This window comes from Chironomus tepperi, unplaced genomic scaffold (assembly GCF_022539635.2).
Source record: "Chironomus tepperi strain 1889 unplaced genomic scaffold, CSIRO-AGI_Ctep_v1 contig_8, whole genome shotgun sequence".
Classification (NCBI taxonomy): domain Eukaryota; kingdom Metazoa; phylum Arthropoda; class Insecta; order Diptera; family Chironomidae; genus Chironomus; species Chironomus tepperi.
Window position 1 is genome coordinate 933,961 of NW_027226130.1, and position 18,595 is coordinate 952,555.

The 18,595-nt window shown below is 30.7% G+C and overlaps 4 protein-coding genes and 1 long non-coding RNA gene across 5 annotated transcripts; 2 read left to right on the top strand and 3 right to left on the bottom strand.

The window, feature by feature from the left end:
- Positions 1-381: 381 nt before the first annotated feature.
- Positions 382-1,662, bottom strand: LOC139100247 (ras guanine nucleotide exchange factor L-like). The gene has a single exon (XM_070652872.1). The coding sequence runs from the start codon at positions 1,660-1,662 to the stop codon at positions 382-384; it is 1,281 nt and encodes a 426-aa protein (XP_070508973.1).
- A 5,540-nt stretch (positions 1,663-7,202) lies between these two features.
- LOC139100833 (uncharacterized) lies at positions 7,203-10,030 on the top strand. Its single transcript, XR_011545476.1, has 5 exons — positions 7,203-7,952; positions 8,161-9,066; positions 9,141-9,332; positions 9,560-9,630; positions 9,700-10,030. It is a non-coding gene; the product is annotated as an uncharacterized lncRNA (long non-coding RNA).
- Wdr37 (WD repeat domain 37) lies at positions 10,005-12,583 on the bottom strand. Its single transcript, XM_070653576.1, has 3 exons — positions 12,309-12,583; positions 11,334-12,162; positions 10,005-11,276 (listed from the first exon to the last, which is right to left on the bottom strand). The coding sequence occupies exons 1-3, from the start codon at positions 12,427-12,429 to the stop codon at positions 10,886-10,888; spliced, it is 1,341 nt and encodes a 446-aa protein (XP_070509677.1). The 5' UTR covers positions 12,430-12,583; the 3' UTR covers positions 10,005-10,885.
- Positions 12,584-12,788: 205 nt separating this feature from the next.
- On the top strand, positions 12,789-15,277 carry LOC139100526 (histone-lysine N-methyltransferase SUV39H1-A-like). Its single transcript, XM_070653144.1, has 3 exons — positions 12,789-13,300; positions 13,594-14,689; positions 14,794-15,277. Exons 1-3 carry the CDS (start codon positions 13,165-13,167, stop codon positions 14,966-14,968), a joined length of 1,407 nt encoding a protein of 468 aa, XP_070509245.1. The 5' UTR covers positions 12,789-13,164; the 3' UTR covers positions 14,969-15,277.
- A 1,859-nt stretch (positions 15,278-17,136) lies between these two features.
- LOC139100469 (S-phase kinase-associated protein 1-like) lies at positions 17,137-18,379 on the bottom strand. The gene is made up of 3 exons (XM_070653064.1): positions 18,291-18,379; positions 17,675-17,997; positions 17,137-17,586 (listed from the first exon to the last, which is right to left on the bottom strand). The coding sequence occupies exons 2-3, from the start codon at positions 17,960-17,962 to the stop codon at positions 17,377-17,379; spliced, it is 498 nt and encodes a 165-aa protein (XP_070509165.1). The 5' UTR covers positions 17,963-17,997; positions 18,291-18,379; the 3' UTR covers positions 17,137-17,376.
- Positions 18,380-18,595: the final 216 nt, after the last annotated feature.

The window sequence follows — 18,595 nt, forward strand, 5'->3', positions numbered from 1 at the left end:
TAGCTTAGATTTAAACTTGAGTTAACCCAGAGGCATGCAACTTCGCCATTTGTACCACTTTCTATACTCCCCAAGGCAGTGGTGGGCAACCTAACCTCCAAAAAAATTTGGAATTGTTATTAACCTCATACTGTATGCCGTTTTGGTCAAGGCTTATAATCAAGATATGACATAAAAAGAATGATTGTCCACCACTGCTCTAGAGAATGCCTCAAGAATCAAGATATGTCCCATACCCCAAAGAGTTAGTTACTCTCATTTTTGAATAATCTGTTCTTAAGATGGAACGACAAACGACGCATACAAGCACTTGTATCATTAAAATAATTGTCAATAACTAGAAAAACGAGAAGAAATAAGAAGAAGTAAAAAAGAATTCACTTACCATGCCAGAGCGATATAGACGACAGAATCTTTATTACGTTTATCAATTGCATTTGCAAAACTATCATTGTTATGCTCTTGTTTTCTGTCAATTAGCTTCTTGATAGCGCCATTTGTGCCTTTAATACTTTCAAATTCACAAAAACAATTGTCATTTTTGTCATTTATATAATAAGTCGTTTTAACAGCACTTAATGTTGGTCGTTTAATGCTATGTATACCATTACGCTGTTGACTAGCAATTTGCTTCAATTTGTCATCAGATTTCATTGTAAAATCAACATACATGACATCACTATCATATGATGTTGGAAAATATGGCGATGAACGGATATGCATATGATCAGCATCATCATTTAATTCATGAAAATCATTTTGACTATTGTTACTTAATGATGATGATGATTTATCAGATGCAACAGATCCAACTGAACGACTTATTCTTATATTGTTATTCAATATGTTATGGCGATGATTTATCTTTCTCAAATTATTATCAGTCGTATTCTTAATATGACTTGTAAATGCTGTATTTGTTGTCTTATTATTACGATAATGATAAAATTCATTCTCAAATGGTAATCCATTTGGATATTTTGATGAGAATGATTTTAATGATGATGCTGTTGATGATGATGATGTTGATGAATTTGATGAATGAATTGTCGGCTTGAATATCTTATTTGGCACAATTTTACTGCTATTATTTTTAAAACTTTTATTTAATTCACAATTTCGTGATAAAAATTTCACATTATTATGATTTTCATTATTAATTTTATTAGCAGACATGCTTGAGACTTTCAAATCTCTCTCGTATACCATTGCTGTATTTCTCGCGCTATTTAGCAACTTTTTTGTTGTTGTTATTTTGTTGAAATTATAAGCACGCTTCTGTGATGTATTGATATAGCTTGTTGCTGTTGAATGCTCGGTATATTTTGGAATAATTGACTCGTCCGAACATGTCGAACTTCCTCCCGAACTCACTTTACAACTATTACTATTTATCCAGTTTTTTGTTCGTACCAATTGTGGTGATTTAAGGAGTGAAAAATTATTACCATTTGATGTTGAATTAAAAAATGATTTTGTATTATCATTACAGGGCTTTCTCGTCAGTCGTGGCGTTGTCGATATCGTCTTTGTCGTTTGTGAATGCGGTGGCATTTTTGATAATTTACTTTCAACTGTTGTCGACTTATAAGTCGATGCTTTATTTGTTGATGATGTTGTTGTTGTTGTCGATGAGAAATTTAAGACTTTTGTGTTAGACATCATTAATTTATTTGACTTATGTCTTCTTCTTTTTGTCAACTATATTTTAATGTTACTTCTGTTTTTTTTTATTTATTATTATTATTCAGTCTCGCTATTGTGTCGTACATTCAACAAACATTTCATTTCATTGTTTCCGCATTTCGAAATTTTTTGTTTTCATTTTTTTTTCTTCTTTCACTTCTGATATTGCTTATAAGTCGTATCAATATCAATATAACATTATCGTATGTATCCACTATCTTCCACACACTTATTATTATATTTTTATTGAATTTTTTTTATTTTTATTTATTTTTCGTAAGAAAAACACCTTTTTTCGATTTGTATTTCTATTTCTCTGTATTTACTGCACTTGTCTTTTACTGATAAGCGTCGATAACAGTGAAATAACAAAAAATTGAAATAAAATGAAAAAAAAAAATATTTTGTTTTCGGCTCAACAACTTCTTTTTTTTAATATCGTTTCTCACTAAAAAAAATGTTTTTTCTTGAATAAAAAAAAAAGAGAGAAAAAAGGAAATATTAAAAAAAAATTCTTCTTGGTGATAAGCTTCAAGGAAAATTAAGAAATATGTATATAAAATAAAGTCACATTTTTCAATTAATTGAAAAGCGTGGACACAGAATGTAATAAAACAAAATCTAAAAAAAATATAATATTAAGGAAATATCGTGGATGTCAAATAATTTTAAGATTATGCAAAAAAAGACTCAAACTGCATTAAAATTATTTACAAATAAATTTAATTGACTAAAATAATTTTTAATTTCTTTACTTCTCACTAAAAATGGAAATTGGCTTGTGTTAAGTGCAATTTTTATTGGCCTTTGGTTTTTGTGTTTTGCCTGATTTTTATGTGTAACTAATGACTTGTTGTTAACATTTTGTCTTGAGTGAGGGTTGATTTGATTCTGAAGAATTATCACATTTGGAATAGATTGGTTAATTGATACGGAAGTAAGATGCTTTGTGAATTAACATTCAGGAGAGTTAATAATGAAAAAAAGGCTGAGTCACGACTACATTGAGAAGCTGTCATGGAGATATTTTGCAACAAATGTGTCCGTGATGGAGTCCTAATGGATCCGGAAGTAAAAAGTTCAAAGAGAAATGACAAGATCGACTTTATTCTACTCGACTCGATTCCATACAAAATTCAAGTCGACTTCGAGCTCTACGGAAATCACAAGGCTTTAAAAAAGGCAATAAATTTGGTACAAGTCAGGACTTGACTTTGGATTGAGGTTTTATTATACTGAATTCAATTCCAGAACAGTCAAGCCTGCCTGACGCTTTTCTACATCGTGTGTCATTCGGAAGCAACATCGTCATGACTGATCCTTTATGATTTGTGTTGCTCTGAATGGTCGATATGAATTTAAAAGCCTTATTATTGTATTTTGCTGCATTTTGTTTTTATAGAATATTTGGAAAATAATTTAGTTAAATTAATTCGAATATACCAAGAGTTCGAATCTCAACATTGAAATTGTATTAAATCGTCGCGTAGCAGCAAACTATTTTCTTTTTTTTGTGAAATCTTTTGATCGTTGAAAAATGTTTAAAAATATTAATTCTAATCTATTAGAGGATTTATTTGTTTTAGTATTAATGATTTTTTAAAATTTATATTTAAGTTCAAAACTTGCAGGTACACTCCACAAATTATTTTCTAAATGATTCTAATGAACTTTGTTAAAATTTCTTCGAATAACAAATTTTTCAAACTTTAAACTACTTAATCAGCCATGCAAATTAAAATAATCCACTAAAAAGTAAACCGACTGAATGTTCTCTTTTATTGTTAACATCTTCATATTAGAAATTAACAGCTAAGCTTTTTCAGAAAAATTAATAATTGTAAATTTAGACAAAAATGTGTAAGAAGCAAGAGTTCGAATCTCAAGGATTTGTAATTAATGTTGAATTTTGTTATTAGCAAACATTTTTAAATTTTTTTTGAATTTTTTTTTTTTTTTTTTTTTTAAGAAAAATTTACACTTAGTTTATGAAGTTACGTTCCAAAACTCGGAAAATAACGTAAAATCCAGAAAATGCCCGGATTGAAAATGACCGAAAATCTGACCCCAGGTTAACTTGACGCTTGTCTGACGTTGGATTCTACCATTCACCAATATTCTGTCTCAGACCAAAGTCAAGTCAGAAGAGCAGGTAGAGTCTTGGTGAAAGGCAGAATCCAACCTCATGCCAGAGTCAAGTTAGCCTAGGCATGCCTTTCGGTAAATATTTCAGATTTTTTACCTAATTTTCTATCACAAAATGCGCTCAACAACTAATTGCACTCAAAACTTCACTTTAAATTTTTAATGTTTACATGTTTATGGCCTCAACAAATAATATTCAGTGTCTACATATGTATGCATGTACGATTGCTTAGCACAAATTAAAATTGATTTTTTTCTGAAAAAAATCTATCTTGTAATAAATATTCAACTTTTGAATACAATAAAAATAAAGCTTTAACTCCCGTTGTAGCCTCGTATGAGACTTACAAAGTAATAAATAAAATTTTGTAATTTTTTTTTCTGTTCAAACCACGAGTGTTTAAAAAAAATGTATTTTTGAGTGTATTGACTGAACAGATAATATGTAATAAATTTTATCGTGAATATTTTTTTATCATTAATTCAATTCCAGCGAAAAAAATGTTAAATCACTATGCAAAATCTCCGTTTCATTTTCTTAAGAAGTGACGAAATTTTCTCGGTATTAATGATAAGTCATTTGAGTGGCAATCCTCACATTCTCTCCAGAATCGTGTTCTTCAATTATTTAAATTATTGTTTTCTAAATGAGGTTAATTTTAGCTTTTTTTCAAAATGCATCTCCTTCAATTTATCTTTTTTTCCAATTCCTTTCTCACATATTCTTGATTTCTGTTCGATCTTCAAGTTCTTTTTGTCTCTTCGTGCACAAGAGACTCAAACACAAAAAAATTGCACAACACAAAACAAAAACCAAATGTGATAAATTTCTTTCACATTCGTAAAAATTGTCTCTAAACCACAAAAGTTACTTTTTTTTTGCCATTGCCTTTTGCCTTCAGAGATTCAGAATGCTGATTACACAGAAGAAATAAAAAATATAAAAATTGTGCAAGAAAAAAAAATCCTACACATAAAAAATATATATTATATTTTATAATATAAAAACATGAAAAAGTCGCGCGGATGGCATGCATGGAACAACTGAGCTTAGATGGAATAATTTGAACGAAATTAAATCAGCATATGGCAGTGCATTTGGAACTAAAAAGCCTAAAATTCACTTCCTGCAGTTGACATTTATCCACAAAACTTTTGATAAGAATTTTTTTGTTTTTTTACATTCCAAAATTAATAATAATTTTAATTGTTAACAGAATTCGAAGTTGAGTCGGATTTTTAATGGATATTCGACTCAACTTCAACCTCTGATTCTCAAAAAATCCTCACTTTATTTTAAAAACTGGCAAAAAAAATTCAAATTCGCGAATAGAGATTTCTCACTAGCACAAAATAATATAATGTCGCGAAATCTCCGTACCGCGCGCCGCGTGTGCGTTTCAATCAGATGAACGAGCTGAACTGAACTGTGAAGTAAGTAGAAAACAGAAAAGTGCTCAAGAAATATAAAGAAAAAAAAAATTATGTTGAATAAGGCATGATACTTTTTTATACACACAATCGCATATATAGACCAAAAGAGATTTTTTTTTACTTTATTATTTTATTCCATTCAATATTTCAATGTTGTAGAGATGTGGAGAAAGAAAAAAAAACTTGTAAAGAAATATAATAAAGTGAATAAGAGGCACAGCAGACAGGCAAGAAAATAAAAAAAACAGAGAGAGACTTGCATGAATTTGTACGGAATTGAAAAATCGCACTTGAACAATACAACAAACGGCACACAAATCAATTTTATGTGTATGTTTTGTCTAGCTTCTCTTGATTGAGATTTTCCTATCATGTTTTGGTAGGATGGAAGGATTTTATTTGGTACTTACCAGTAGTGGGTTCCATAAGTCCATAAATCATGCAGCACTTCCATTATCTCTCTTGTTTACACGCTTTTATTGCACTTGTTGATTTTTTTAAACACTTTTTTGACTGAATTTTAATTTTTTTGGTTTTCAGAATTTCAAAGGTTTCTTAAACTTATTTTCAGGCTGATAACACTAATTTATTAACAATTGACTGCCTTGCAACGATGAGAAAGTTGAAATTAAGCTTAATTTAGTGTAATAAGCATTAAAATTGATTGTTTACTCTAGTTCACGTAAATATTGACTAAAATTCACACACAAATTTATAACGGTCAAGATGAATTTAAATTTTCGCATCTTTTGTTAGTTTCATACCCCTTTTAGAGACAAGTTGAAATTCCTCATATATTATCAGAGCGCAGATTTTAAATCTAGATTCATATTTTATATGGATTCGAATCAACTTTTGGATAAAAATTCTTAGTCGACCTTGATCCCCTGATGCAAGGGTAGAGGGTGAAGAATCTGAAACTAAGTATTTAAGAGGTATAATTGAACATACTCAATTATATTGATTGAGTATACTCATGAAAATTAAGGTGAGTAAGTTCATTATCGGTTTTGGGCAACAATTCAAACCAAGAGTATAATCACGAAACCATGTGAGCATATTCGGTGTTAAAGGGATAGCATGTCAACATACTCATTGTCTATTAGAGATTCCAGAATCCACAATCTGAAAGTTTGTATGGAAAAGTCGAATAAAATACACTCAACTTCCACTCCTGTTGTTTGTCATTCGTCTCTGTCTGTATCCAAAGCAGTTTCATGTGTCATTCTCAAAATTCCTCTCAATTTCACTTCAAGGTCAACCCCACCCACCCCAATAATCCTCTGAAATATTCAAATTTAAAAGTTTCCACGCAAAGGATAATAAACTAAATTACGTTGCTCAAGATAAGCTTCAGACATCATTCTCATAAACGAAGTAGGATTGCCTTAAACTGAATAAATAAAAAACCTCAAAGCAATAAATTCGTGAGTCATCGTTGTCTTTATCACGAAGAGTCACTTTATCATTTATGTTTATTAATAAAAAGTATTTTTTTGTTTTTTTATTTTCCTCATTCTGGCATTTACATTCAATTAAGTCCAATTCTAATAAAAAAAAATAAAGAATGATCGTCGGAGACAGTTTCGTTAACCGTCTTTTATTTATTTCCATTCTCTTTCTCTCTGTTTTTATTCGTACAAGTTCAGTGGAATGAATGATCAAGTGAGAAAGCGTTACGATGATGACAAAAATGGAGAAATGAAGTTCAAATACAGCTGATTTTATGATACATCGACATCGTGCACGCCGCATACAAAGATGGAGATGAGAGAGACTTAAATCGTCTTTCTTAGGCAATGGTTGCAGCTTTACATACAGTCATAGATATGCCGTGTGTTTTTATACTTACTTTTTTAAAGTCTTAGAGACACTCTCATGAGAGTGAGCGACGGGAGAGAGACGAGACCATAAGTCAGTATATGTAGGTATGCATATATAGATCCAAATAGTATGCGCGAAGAGGAAAAACTGCAAATATAGTTATTGTATTATGGTTATAACGTTTTGTATTGTGGCCGTAGCAGGCAAGCTATACAAAAAAGGAAATCTAGCTTAAGGCCTTGAGACGAAACGATGATTGCAATAGAATTGGTTAAGATTTTTTTTGCTTTACACTTTATGGCTCTCTTTCGATCTTTTCGCACATATAAACATGATCACATAGCGATTTTGAATGATAGAATTGGGATAATCATTTTCTTTCTTTCATGTCCCAAAGAAATGATGTCACGTCATAATTATAATTCTACTATAAATGGATGTTATTATAAATAAACAAAAGCAGACGATTGAGGTTCGTGGATGTGAATGACTTAGGCGCATTTTATTGCTTATTTGCGCAGAAAAAAGGTCGTGCTGTATGGGACAAAGTTTTTATCAGTTTTGTTTACTGCTGATTTGCAAGAAACTTTATCGACATGATTGCAATCTTTTTTTGACGTAGTAGCGATTACTTAAGAGACATTTTTTGAGTAGTGACTGAATTTTTTTATGGATTTAATTCTTCTTCAAATTGGGTGATTGTTATATTGACGCGAATTGACGTATTTTATGGAATTTATTCGGTATCAGAGTGAGGAGTCATAAGTTTTATTGGGTATTGTGGATAAAGACATACTCTGTTTGATTATTTACAATGAAAATAAAGGTACACGGTGATTACTCATGCATGGACATGATATAAAGTAAGTCAATAGTAAGCATTTACTGAAGGATAATGCAATCTTATGGATAAACAATGAAAAGTAGCTTTCATTGCAAAAATACAAAAAAATAGGATTTTATCACAGGAATTATGACATGAATCTTTTGTTTTGTAACTTTCAGTACGTGTAAATGTAATTAAGAACTCCATACGGATTGTAATATTAATCTACGATGTTTATTCTTCAGATTTCAAAGGCAGATTGACCTTTTGTATGAAAAAGGGCCTTCAACTATGTACAATAAATATTATTCAAATCTCAAATGAACGTTATAACATCATTCCAAATACAACGCAGTAAATAAGCCTAAACAAACACAAATGCACCCAAAAATACCGGATGCATTGCACAAGTCAATGTTATCTTATCAATTTGATCTAAAAACAACATTTTCCTTGTTTACTTTTTAAGCTAATCGACTTTTTATCAAAATAAATCTTATCTATCCATCAAAAATCGACTGGATATTCAGAAATATCAATCATATAGTGGATCAACCTGACACAGTCAATCTGATTACTCAAAACGGACATAAACCTTGCTAAAAAGTTAAATGAAATGGAAAAAAAGAAATTATTTCTTAAACGGTAGATTATGCAAAAAGAAATTCTTGTTTTTTTCATACTTTCATGATATATATTTCATTATATTACCTCTTTTACAAGACAACAAATAATAAATTTATTACCTTCTCATAAATTAGTAAATACAAATTTTTGTTACTTCTTTTTTTTTTTCATTATTTTCCCTCCTTAATAAGAATAAGAGATTCATTAACCCAATATCTCTAAACAAAAATTCATGAGTGCATTAATGTTGTTTTTGGTTAAAAAAATTATTAATATTTAAAATCGACATGAACAAATTAAAAAAATGGACGTGAATTATTGGTAAATAGTTAGAGAGATAGATATTTTTGTAATTTATAGCTTTTTTTGGAAGGAATTTATTTTAAGTTTTAATGTCATTTTTACTTATTTGAGTCAAATTGAGTGATGAAAAGGGAAAGTAAAGAGGCACAACAAAATAAGAGGAAAAGGATGTGAAAATGTCATTATTTGATTCCAAAACGAGTGCTTTCGTTCAGTACATGGTGAGTTCAATCCAAATTCATGTGATTTATTGTAGGGTTGATGACTTATGACTAGAGTTTGGACAAAATTGCAGGCATGTATACTAAAAAGGCAAGATTGCAGCCTTGGATGCACTATAAGGTACAGCCCAAAACTACAGACTTGTGCTTCCAAAATGCAGCATATGCAGGAATTCAGTTTCTGGTGAACTCCAAGATACAGCTCAAAACTGCAGATCTGCATATCTAAAATGCAGGAATTGCAGACATACAGCCTTGGATGAACTGTAAGTTACATCCCAAAACTGCAGGTCTGCGCAACTAAAATGCAGACCTGTGGTTCTTGGCCGAACTCTACTTATGGCCACTAGCATTTAGACCAGTGGTGGACAACCTGTGTGTCGCAGTAATCTAGCTTAAAGGTTGACCACCACTGATTTAGACCCTCATACTCTCTACTGCCTTTTTGACACATACAGAGCAAAAAGGTACCAAACAATCAATTGTCTCACAGTCGTCATTTATCATCACATCCAACAAAATCACATTATCGAAATTACCATAAGCTCCAACTACTTTAAAATCGTAAATATTGAATTGAATAATTATTTTTTTTCCTAACAAGAAGAAAAAAAATTTATGCAAATTTTCTAGCTACCACACATACATGATCCGAGCTTATTGATCTTCAACAATGCGATTCTCTACAAAATGTCATGCTTCACATTGAATTTGGATTAAATTTACAAGATATAAATTTTAATGTCAACAAATTATCTTAATCCAATCTAGTTGAGAGGATTTAAAATTTATTATTCATCAATGGATGTAAAGCTTAGTTTTCAGACTAAAAAAACTATCTTAATTTTTCGGGTTTAAATTTTTAATCCTAGGATTAAAAAAAAAAACGAAAAGTTGGATTAAAAATCGAAAAATTGTATTAAATTTTTAATCTCGGATTTAAATTTTGAACTAGATTAGATTAAATTAATTGGAACTCTAAATATAGTAAAATCGTCAATAATAGATTCCAATAAAGTCATTTTGAACTATATGATTCCAAAAATAGTAGATTAAAATAGTTAACTATAGTAAATTCTGGACATTATTCCTAAAATCTTCAAAAAAGTGAGCTTTTTCCTTTATAAATTTTCAATGCAAATTTCGAGATTCCCCAAAAGATTAATAGAATTTAATTCCATGTAAAGCACGGAAAGTAGAACTTTTTGTAATGAGTTATTGCTCCCAAAGCATTAAAAGTGTAAGGAAAACTCTTCTTAATAGAAATTTATAGTAAAAGTCTTATAATTCACTGTGTCGACACAGCAAATGCAATTAAAAACATATAACATTGAGGTCAGTCACAAGTGACGTCCAAAAATTAAGGAATGAGAACTGATTTGTCATGTTCTGACCTTAAAATTCTTGAAGGATTCCGTGACTGTTGGTCTCACACGAGCGACACAATACGGAGTCGTCAGAGCAACTTCATGTCTCACCGTTAATACGGCGACGCAACACAGTGTGCTGTTCAGGTCAAAATCCAATTTTGGACGTCACTTACAAATGACCATAATCGAGTAAACAAATTAAAGCTAAATCGGATATACAATAGTACTTTATACCAAGTTAAAAAAAAGGAATATTTTAGTAATAAGATGCATGGAGGTATAGAGTTAGTATTAATTCAAATATTGCTGAATAGGTTAGTAGTTAACATTAGTTTTCTTTATATGACTGAATAATACTGAAACCTTAATTCAGTTAATTATGAAATCAGTATATAATTTTGGGGGTAACTTCTATGGCTTCAAAAACTTGAATAGTAATTACATGCTGTTTACACAGATATATTCCATCCAAATACTTTTCGGTCGAATCCTGACGAGAATAAATTGCATACAGACGATCCTTCTTTGAAGCAACAGCTTGTTACCATGCGACGATGTGAACGCTTTTGTATGCGACTTATTCGCTGACCATTTAATTCAAATATTCTGATTGAACGATTGTCATTTGGAATTGCAATTAATCCATTTGATGACACAGCAAGACGATTAACTGCACTGTCGGTACGAATTGTAAAGAGCGGTGACCTCATATTCCTTAGCTCCCATATTTTAACTGATTTGTCATCGCTGCCCGATAATACTTGATCGTCTTTTGAAAATATTGTCGAGGTCACACTATCGATGTGACCTTGAAAAACACTAACAGCTGGGATGTCGCTTCTGTAAATAATAATTAATTAATTTTTATTATTCATGACATGAGAACGTGATACATACCTAAAGTCCCATAGCCTAAATGTTGAATCTCGTGAGCTGGTAACAACTAATCGATTACTAGAATGTGCAGAACAATGAGTAAGCTCATTATCATGTCCTGTAAGTGTTTGAATAGGTGTCTTTGTCTCAATATCCCAAAGTATTGCTGTTCGATCCCACGATGCTGTAATTATTTGTGTCGGTGACTCATTATTTGACTGTGAGATCCAATCAGCAGATACAACAACAGAACTATGTCCACTGAATTCTTGCAGGGGCGTTCTTAATGTGTCTATTCGCTCTCTTTCTTCATGATGAATTATATCGTCTGTATCATCATCTAATTCTTCTTCGCTTGATCCACAACGACGTGTCGAGACGGTTTCATAATTTACAGCACCTTGCCAAATATGTGCTGTATTATCACCCGAACTTGTCAACATTAAATCTTTGGATGGATGGAATTTGACAGAATTTACACTTCCTGAATGTCCTTCATATTTTAATAAACATTTGCCAGAATCAATGCTGAATATGCATGAAACATGATCCGCAGATGCACTTGCAATAAGTGGATGTATCTGACTGCAACTTGTTTCCCAAATTCCATCATTATGTACACCACTAAAATCTCGTACTAAATTACATACGATCGACTGCGTTTTAAAACTCGATACGATTCTGCTTGCTTGTCCTCTAATTTTTATGCCAGCCTTTGAGCCACTTGATGTTAGTTTGGCTTTTAGCTTTTTATTTTCTGTTTCAAAATTATAATCTGAAGGACGTTCATTTTCTTTGCTTGCTGTGTTTGTCCCACTTTCAGTGTTTAATCGATTTAGTTGCTCTTGTACTATACAATTATGACAAATGAAAGTGAAAATTTATAGATTATGTGTGGATAAATATGATATAATGGAACAATGTAGAAATTATTGATTTTTTTTTTCTTCTGAAGTCCTTGATTATTTTTTTAATAAAATATAAGAATCAACTTACAATTTAAATTCTCTGATATTAAGTTGTCAAACTCTTTCTCCAATTCCTGCAATAGACGCTTTATTCTGTGTTGATGTTCACTATCGGGAGTGACTTTTGTGTTCTTCTTTCGATCCATCATTTATTAAATTTATTAATTAAACTGACTTTTTTTAATGACAATTTTTTTTATGATTTGCTTTTATTTGTTTTTTATTTTTTTCTTCACATATTAGCGACGCGAAACGCAAAATGATGCAAAATTATATCCACACCGTGACTATGCGCTTGATATTCACCTATAATTCACCTTTGAATTAATTGTTTACTTGATGTTTTTGAAATGAAGAAATTGACGATTTTTATATTTTGAAAAACACGTTTTATTGAAACTTAACGAAAAAAATTTTAACGGAATTTTGAAATTTAAAATATTTTTTGGATCAAAGTAAACTGAAGAAATGTTTATTTCGCGTGTGAGAAACGTGAAATTAATTAAAGCACGTTTTTGAGTCAATTCAAAGCTGATTAATTGATAAAAAGCAGCTTAAGTGTAAGAACGTGACATAATTAATCTAAAAAAAACAGCTTAATTCAAAATAATCAATATTTACAGTGAAAATCAGTAAAATACCTGATTAATTAAAAAGTTTCAAAAGGAATCAGGATACAGCTGACGGTGTGGATATAAAGAAAACAGTCTGCATGCCTTAGCAATACCTGTTTTTGCATCTATAACGCAAATCATAAATATTTTTTTTTTGAAACTTGAATCATAAACTCGTTAATTGAATATAATTAATTTTTTAAGCTATTGTAAATAGCTTTTACTTAATTTCTAGTTGTTAAAAAGTGTAAGAATACAAATTATCAATTCATGCCACCATTGAAGAAAAAGCGACGAGTGTCATGCTTTAAGGAAAAAGGTGAGATAAGGAATGAAGCTTTATCTCATAAACCACAGAAAAAGTCATCAAATGAGCAGCAAACCTATGAAGTTGCTGAAATATTAAGTAAGTATTTATTGCAAATCATCAAATTCTTGTTGATTAGTAAACAGTTAACATTATGGAGTCAATGACCGAAACTGTCAACAGAAAATAGCTTAAAATGCAAATTTATGTGACATACTTTAAACAGTCCAATGATTCCTTGCATAAAAGCTCTCAGAATAATGTATTGCATAGGACTGTAAAAATCGTTTATACAAAATGTCCAGCACTTTGATACAGACACACATATTACCTCCTTAACATAATTTTACCTGTATTTTAACAAACTAATGTTAATTCTAATGACCTTGTAGGCTGTCGATTAGATCCAGAAACAACAAAAGTCAATCTGCAATTTCTAGTGTCATGGAACAATTACGGACCCGAAAGCAATTCTTATGAGCCATTAGACAGTCTTCGACTCAACACAGTCTTCATCAACTACATCAATGAGAAATTTAAGGAATTTGAAGCTGACATTTTTGTCAACATTGCCAACATTAAAGAAAAGATCAAGTTTAAGCGACGTAAGGCACTAAATGAAGATTTGAAGGTTGTTATTATGATGCAAAAAGTCTTTCCATTTGATCCATTTGAATATAAAGTTCATCAAGTAATATTTCATACCATGATTGATCCACCAAAAAAGTATAAAGCATATCTTGAAGATCTTGTCTTTCGGAATCATTTCTTTAAGCTTGACGAAGTTCAACGCATTAAGCAGGACAAATTAGCAAAGGAAATAAGTGAAAAGGAAGGCTTTCCTGTGATTGTCGAAAATGACGTTGACTTTGAACCACCTCCTGAATTTAATTATATTAACAAGAATATTTTTACTGATGAGTTAATGATTGCAAATGAGACAATGTTGAATCAAACATTACAATCGGAATTAGATAGTACAAGTGCCATAACAGGATGTAAATGCGGTGATAAATGCAATAAGGATTCAACTATATGCTGTCCAAAATTACTTAAATTACCATTTGCATATAAAGAGAATCGACATTGTAAAGTCGTTAGACTATTACGTCAAGAACCAATAATTGAATGCTGTGATAATTGTTTGTGTGACAAAGATTGCTTAAATCGTGTAACTCAACAAAAACGAAACCTTTCATTGTGCCTTTTTAAGACGGAGAATCGTGGATGGGGTGTTAAGACATTAGCACAAATAAGACGTGGTGTTTTCATCCTTGAATATACCGGAGAGCTTATGGGGAATGTGGAAGCTGGGAAAAGACCAGAAAATGCTTACCTTTTTGACCTCAATATGGATCGTTTAAATCACGGGTTTTATACCATTGATGCTTTTCATTATGGTAATCTTGCTCGATTTGTTAATCATTCGTGTGACCCAAATTCAAGCATTTGGATTGTTAGTGACTGTACAAAGAATCCCAAGAGTCAGTAAGTACTCAACTTAATTAATCCGATGGATTAAAATTAAATCCCGATGGATTAAAAATTTAATTCCTCAAATTCAAGCATTAATTAATTCTGCTTATTTTTAGAAAACTCTGCATATTTGCCCTGCGACAAATTGAGAAGGACGAAGAGATAACGATCGACTACAGTCCAGTTGAATCTGTTCCAACATCCGATAGAATGAATGCTTCGCGCACGTACTATGTCGAATGCCATTGCGGATCGAAAGCCTGTCGAGGTACAATTTTCTTAAATGCTTAAGACTTAATCTTAATTTCTGGAATCAATCCATAGCAATATACTTGATCATTTCGAAGACTTTTTCATTTAACATTATAACTTTAAGAGTTATTGTAAATAACACAAAAATGTGACAATAAAGTTTATCTGCAAGTTGATTCGAATAATGCAAAACATAGAATTAAGGGATAGGAACTAACCATTTGAATTAAGAAGTGAAGATAAAGCTTGAATTCTCAAGCAAAATTGTCAATAAGATTAAGTACTTATGAAATACAGCATAAACATTCGAATCAACTTGACAGAATTATTTTTCTAAGGTTTGATGAACTTAATATTTTTGTGTCTGTATATGCTTTATAATATAGACATTATACACAAATCCTGCTCTAATGTTGATCAAATCCGTGAATTCTGAGTCTCTGTACTACAATCAACTTTAACCTTTGCTGTTCCCCTATTGCTGACATCATCTAAGTTTTATGCTGTATTTAGGGATTTCAATACCGAACCAAATTTTCAATACCGGTATTTCGGTATTGAAAAATCTCAATACCGGTATACCGGTATCATACCGGTATTCAAAATTCAGACAAAATTGCTGTCTCAGGTCACGAAATTGGTGAAATTTTGCTTTTCTGACATTTTTCCGTTTATTAAAATCTTTAATAAATCTTCAAACCGTTTCAAAATATCATTTTAGGTATGTAAAAAACTAAAAAATTGTTTCCTTTTTAGAAAAAATTTAAAGTTTTCCATATAAAAGGACAAATTTTTCGATATTATTGGAACTATTTTTCACAGGTTCAAGAATGGGTTTATAATTGCAAAAAAATTAACCAACCCTAAGCAAACAAAAATTGTTATATAACTAATAGCAAAATAATGTGCACTCGATACTAGTTTTAAATTATCAGAAATAACACTCAGAAATAATATTACGCATATAATGGAAACTAAAATCAGTTAAAACAATTTTCCAAATAATCGTTCAATATAAAATTCATATGTTAAGTTTAACACGTAATTTGATAATAAATGATTGTAAATAATTTTTTTTGGCGATATGGACTCCAAATACTCAACGTTTCATTTAATAGAACCATTTTGAAAAATTACCTGAAATAGAATACCGGTTAGGGGTTTCAATCTCGGGATCCCGCATTCCCGGGATCCCGGACGTTTTTCCAGTCCCGACCCGGGATTGGAGAAGCTTCAATCCCGGGATTACGGGATTGAGAATTCATTTGGTGTTGATACAAAAACTTCAAGTTTAAAGTCTAAAATTTTAAAAAAATTAAAAACCACACGTTTGAAAATCATGTCTAATAATATAATATAGTAATTTCATCCACAATTTTTGAATTTAAAATTAAAAATGAGGCTTTACAGTATCAAATAACAAAAATTGATTGAAACATTTTTTAAAAATTCATATTAAATTTTTAATATTTTGAAAGGCCTGAAATTAAATTTATTTGTTTGTAATTTCTTAAAATTCTGTTAAGGCGTACCAAAGATCTCAACAATTTAGGCATATTCTGTGTTAATTATGCTTTCTTGATATCGGGATTTCCGTCCCGAAAAATCCCGAGATCCCGAAATTTCTATTCTGATCCCAAAAATCTATCGAAATTGGGATTTTGAGAAAGCATGATATTTCCGGCTTTGAAATCACAAATCTTGGCAATTTTTTGTCATTAATTTGTTTTGTTAACTATTTAGAACACATTTTTGTGTACTGGAAATGATTTTTTCATCCTCAAAATTTCTAATAAAACTATTAGTATTACATTTGCACTGAATTCGACTAAAAACTTGATATTTTTTTCATCATTCAATCCCGGATTAATCCCGGGATCCCGGATTGAGATTTCAAATCCCGTAATCCCGGATTTCCCAAATACCGGTATTCAAAAATCTTTAATACCGGTATTTCGGTTTTCAAATATTTGATACCGGTATTTGGATACCGGTATTGAAAACCCTAGCTGTATTATTGATGTTGGCAGCTGTTCCATTAATATGCTTATTTGTCGAGCATTCAAATTCATCTGTTATCTTTTTCAAATCCTGAATGACCGTTATTCACTTGCTTTGAATTTCATCATATGCTGTAATATATTTCAATCATATGCATTACTTTTGACGTAATTTGATTAATCGTGAAGATAAATGCGCTTAATAGATTACTTTTTTTGATAAATTCTCTTATTTGAGTTTATTTTATTGTGTTAATGTTTTTTTTCCAGAATGAAGCTGATACATAAGTGATTTAGAAACATAATATTATTCTTGCCGGTTAAATATTAAGAATGGGGAATAGTAAGAAAATCAAAAGGTTTTATTTTTTTTAAAGGATAGACTTAATATTTGTTTTTTTCTTACGATCGATGAGAAAGTTAGTTATAGAGCAGATGACAATTCCTTTACTTTTCTTCACACCATGTATTTTCCTTGCGTACTTGCTCTTCTTCGGCTGGTGTAAAATCATTTTTAATATTAAAGGTCTTGCGGATCTCATCTGGTGTCTTTCCCTTAATCATATTAGCAACAGTCTTGCAAGTTACATCCAATAAGCTGCGGATATCTAAATAATTTGCTGCCAAGATGAGCTCGAATAGTGTTCCTTGATCAACCTATAAAATGATTGAAAGCAGATGTATTAGTTATGACTCATAACAAGTATAACATGGTGCAATTCTACAGGAGGTTCCGTAAACTTACTTTCAAAAAATCAGCATCCCATGAAGTAATATCATCTGTACGTTTTTCCTTATTTTCATCATCATCAGTGCTTGATGCAACTGGATCATCTTTGTGATAAGTACAGAATTGAATAACCTTTCGTAAAATGGCTGAATTGACATTTGGTAAAGGAACTACTTCATCTTCAGAATTCTCATCAATTCCTAAATCTTCCAACATAGTACGAATTGTAGCTGAACATTTTGCGACGGCAAGATCGCATTCAAAAATTTCATTGTCTGACGATTGAAGCTTAATTGTTTGCATATTGATTTATTTTTGATGTATATTGATAGACGAAACTGTAATAAATGAGAGAAAATGTTATCGCTATGCTGTATAATACTGATGATGATTATTTTCGTATGTAATACATGAGCAATCTGATCTTTTTATGCAATTAGTCACTTTTGTTTTGAAAAGAAAAGATCCCGAAATGATTTTTTTGGCTGTATCTTTGTTCGAGAATTTTCAAATCAAAAATTAAGCTATTAATTCCGTAAACTCGATAAATTCTTTATGATGTATTACCTAATAGGCTACTTTTTGTTGAGATTACAGTTGAATAATATTAAATAAATGCGATCTTACTTACTTAAATTTAGTTTTCCTTTTGAAAGACAATTTTCAAAACCTTTTGAAACTTTTGGATTTACGAGAAAATTACCTATTTTTAGACAAAAATGACGCGAGAACAAGTTGTGATTCAGAAACTTTATTCCAAAGCGCATCTCAGTTCAGGTGTCTGATTATTTTCAAAACAATCATAATAAGCTAGTTGTGTGCACTTAAATTAACTAAATAAATCATCAATAACTGTTTTAACAAATTTTTTAAATACATTATTGACAAAGGATTGGTTTTCGTTAAGATTTCAAATCTCAGTTAACCGGTAAATTT

What these genes read in the sequence shown, in the direction of transcription:
- Wdr37 (XM_070653576.1), bottom strand. Translation starts at nt 12,429, where the DNA reads ATGATGGATCGAAAGAAGAACACAAAAGTCACTCCCGATAGTGAACAT. An exon ending in AATATCAGAGAATTTAAATT is followed by an intron (nt 12,163 to 12,308) that starts GTAAGTTGATTC and finishes ATAATTGTATAG; the next exon opens with TACAAGAGCAACTAAATCGA. An exon ending in TTTAGGCTATGGGACTTTAG is followed by an intron (nt 11,277 to 11,333) that starts GTATGTATCACG and finishes TATTATTTACAG; the next exon opens with AAGCGACATCCCAGCTGTTA.
- LOC139100526 (XM_070653144.1), top strand. Translation starts at nt 13,165, where the DNA reads ATGCCACCATTGAAGAAAAAGCGACGAGTGTCATGCTTTAAGGAAAAA. An exon ending in TGAAGTTGCTGAAATATTAA is followed by an intron (nt 13,301 to 13,593) that starts GTAAGTATTTAT and finishes ATGACCTTGTAG; the next exon opens with GCTGTCGATTAGATCCAGAA. An exon ending in ACAAAGAATCCCAAGAGTCA is followed by an intron (nt 14,690 to 14,793) that starts GTAAGTACTCAA and finishes GCTTATTTTTAG; the next exon opens with AAAACTCTGCATATTTGCCC.
- LOC139100247 (XM_070652872.1), bottom strand. Translation starts at nt 1,662, where the DNA reads ATGTCTAACACAAAAGTCTTAAATTTCTCATCGACAACAACAACAACA.
- LOC139100469 (XM_070653064.1), bottom strand. Translation starts at nt 17,962, where the DNA reads ATGCAAACAATTAAGCTTCAATCGTCAGACAATGAAATTTTTGAATGC. An exon ending in GGGATGCTGATTTTTTGAAA is followed by an intron (nt 17,587 to 17,674) that starts GTAAGTTTACGG and finishes ATCATTTTATAG; the next exon opens with GTTGATCAAGGAACACTATT.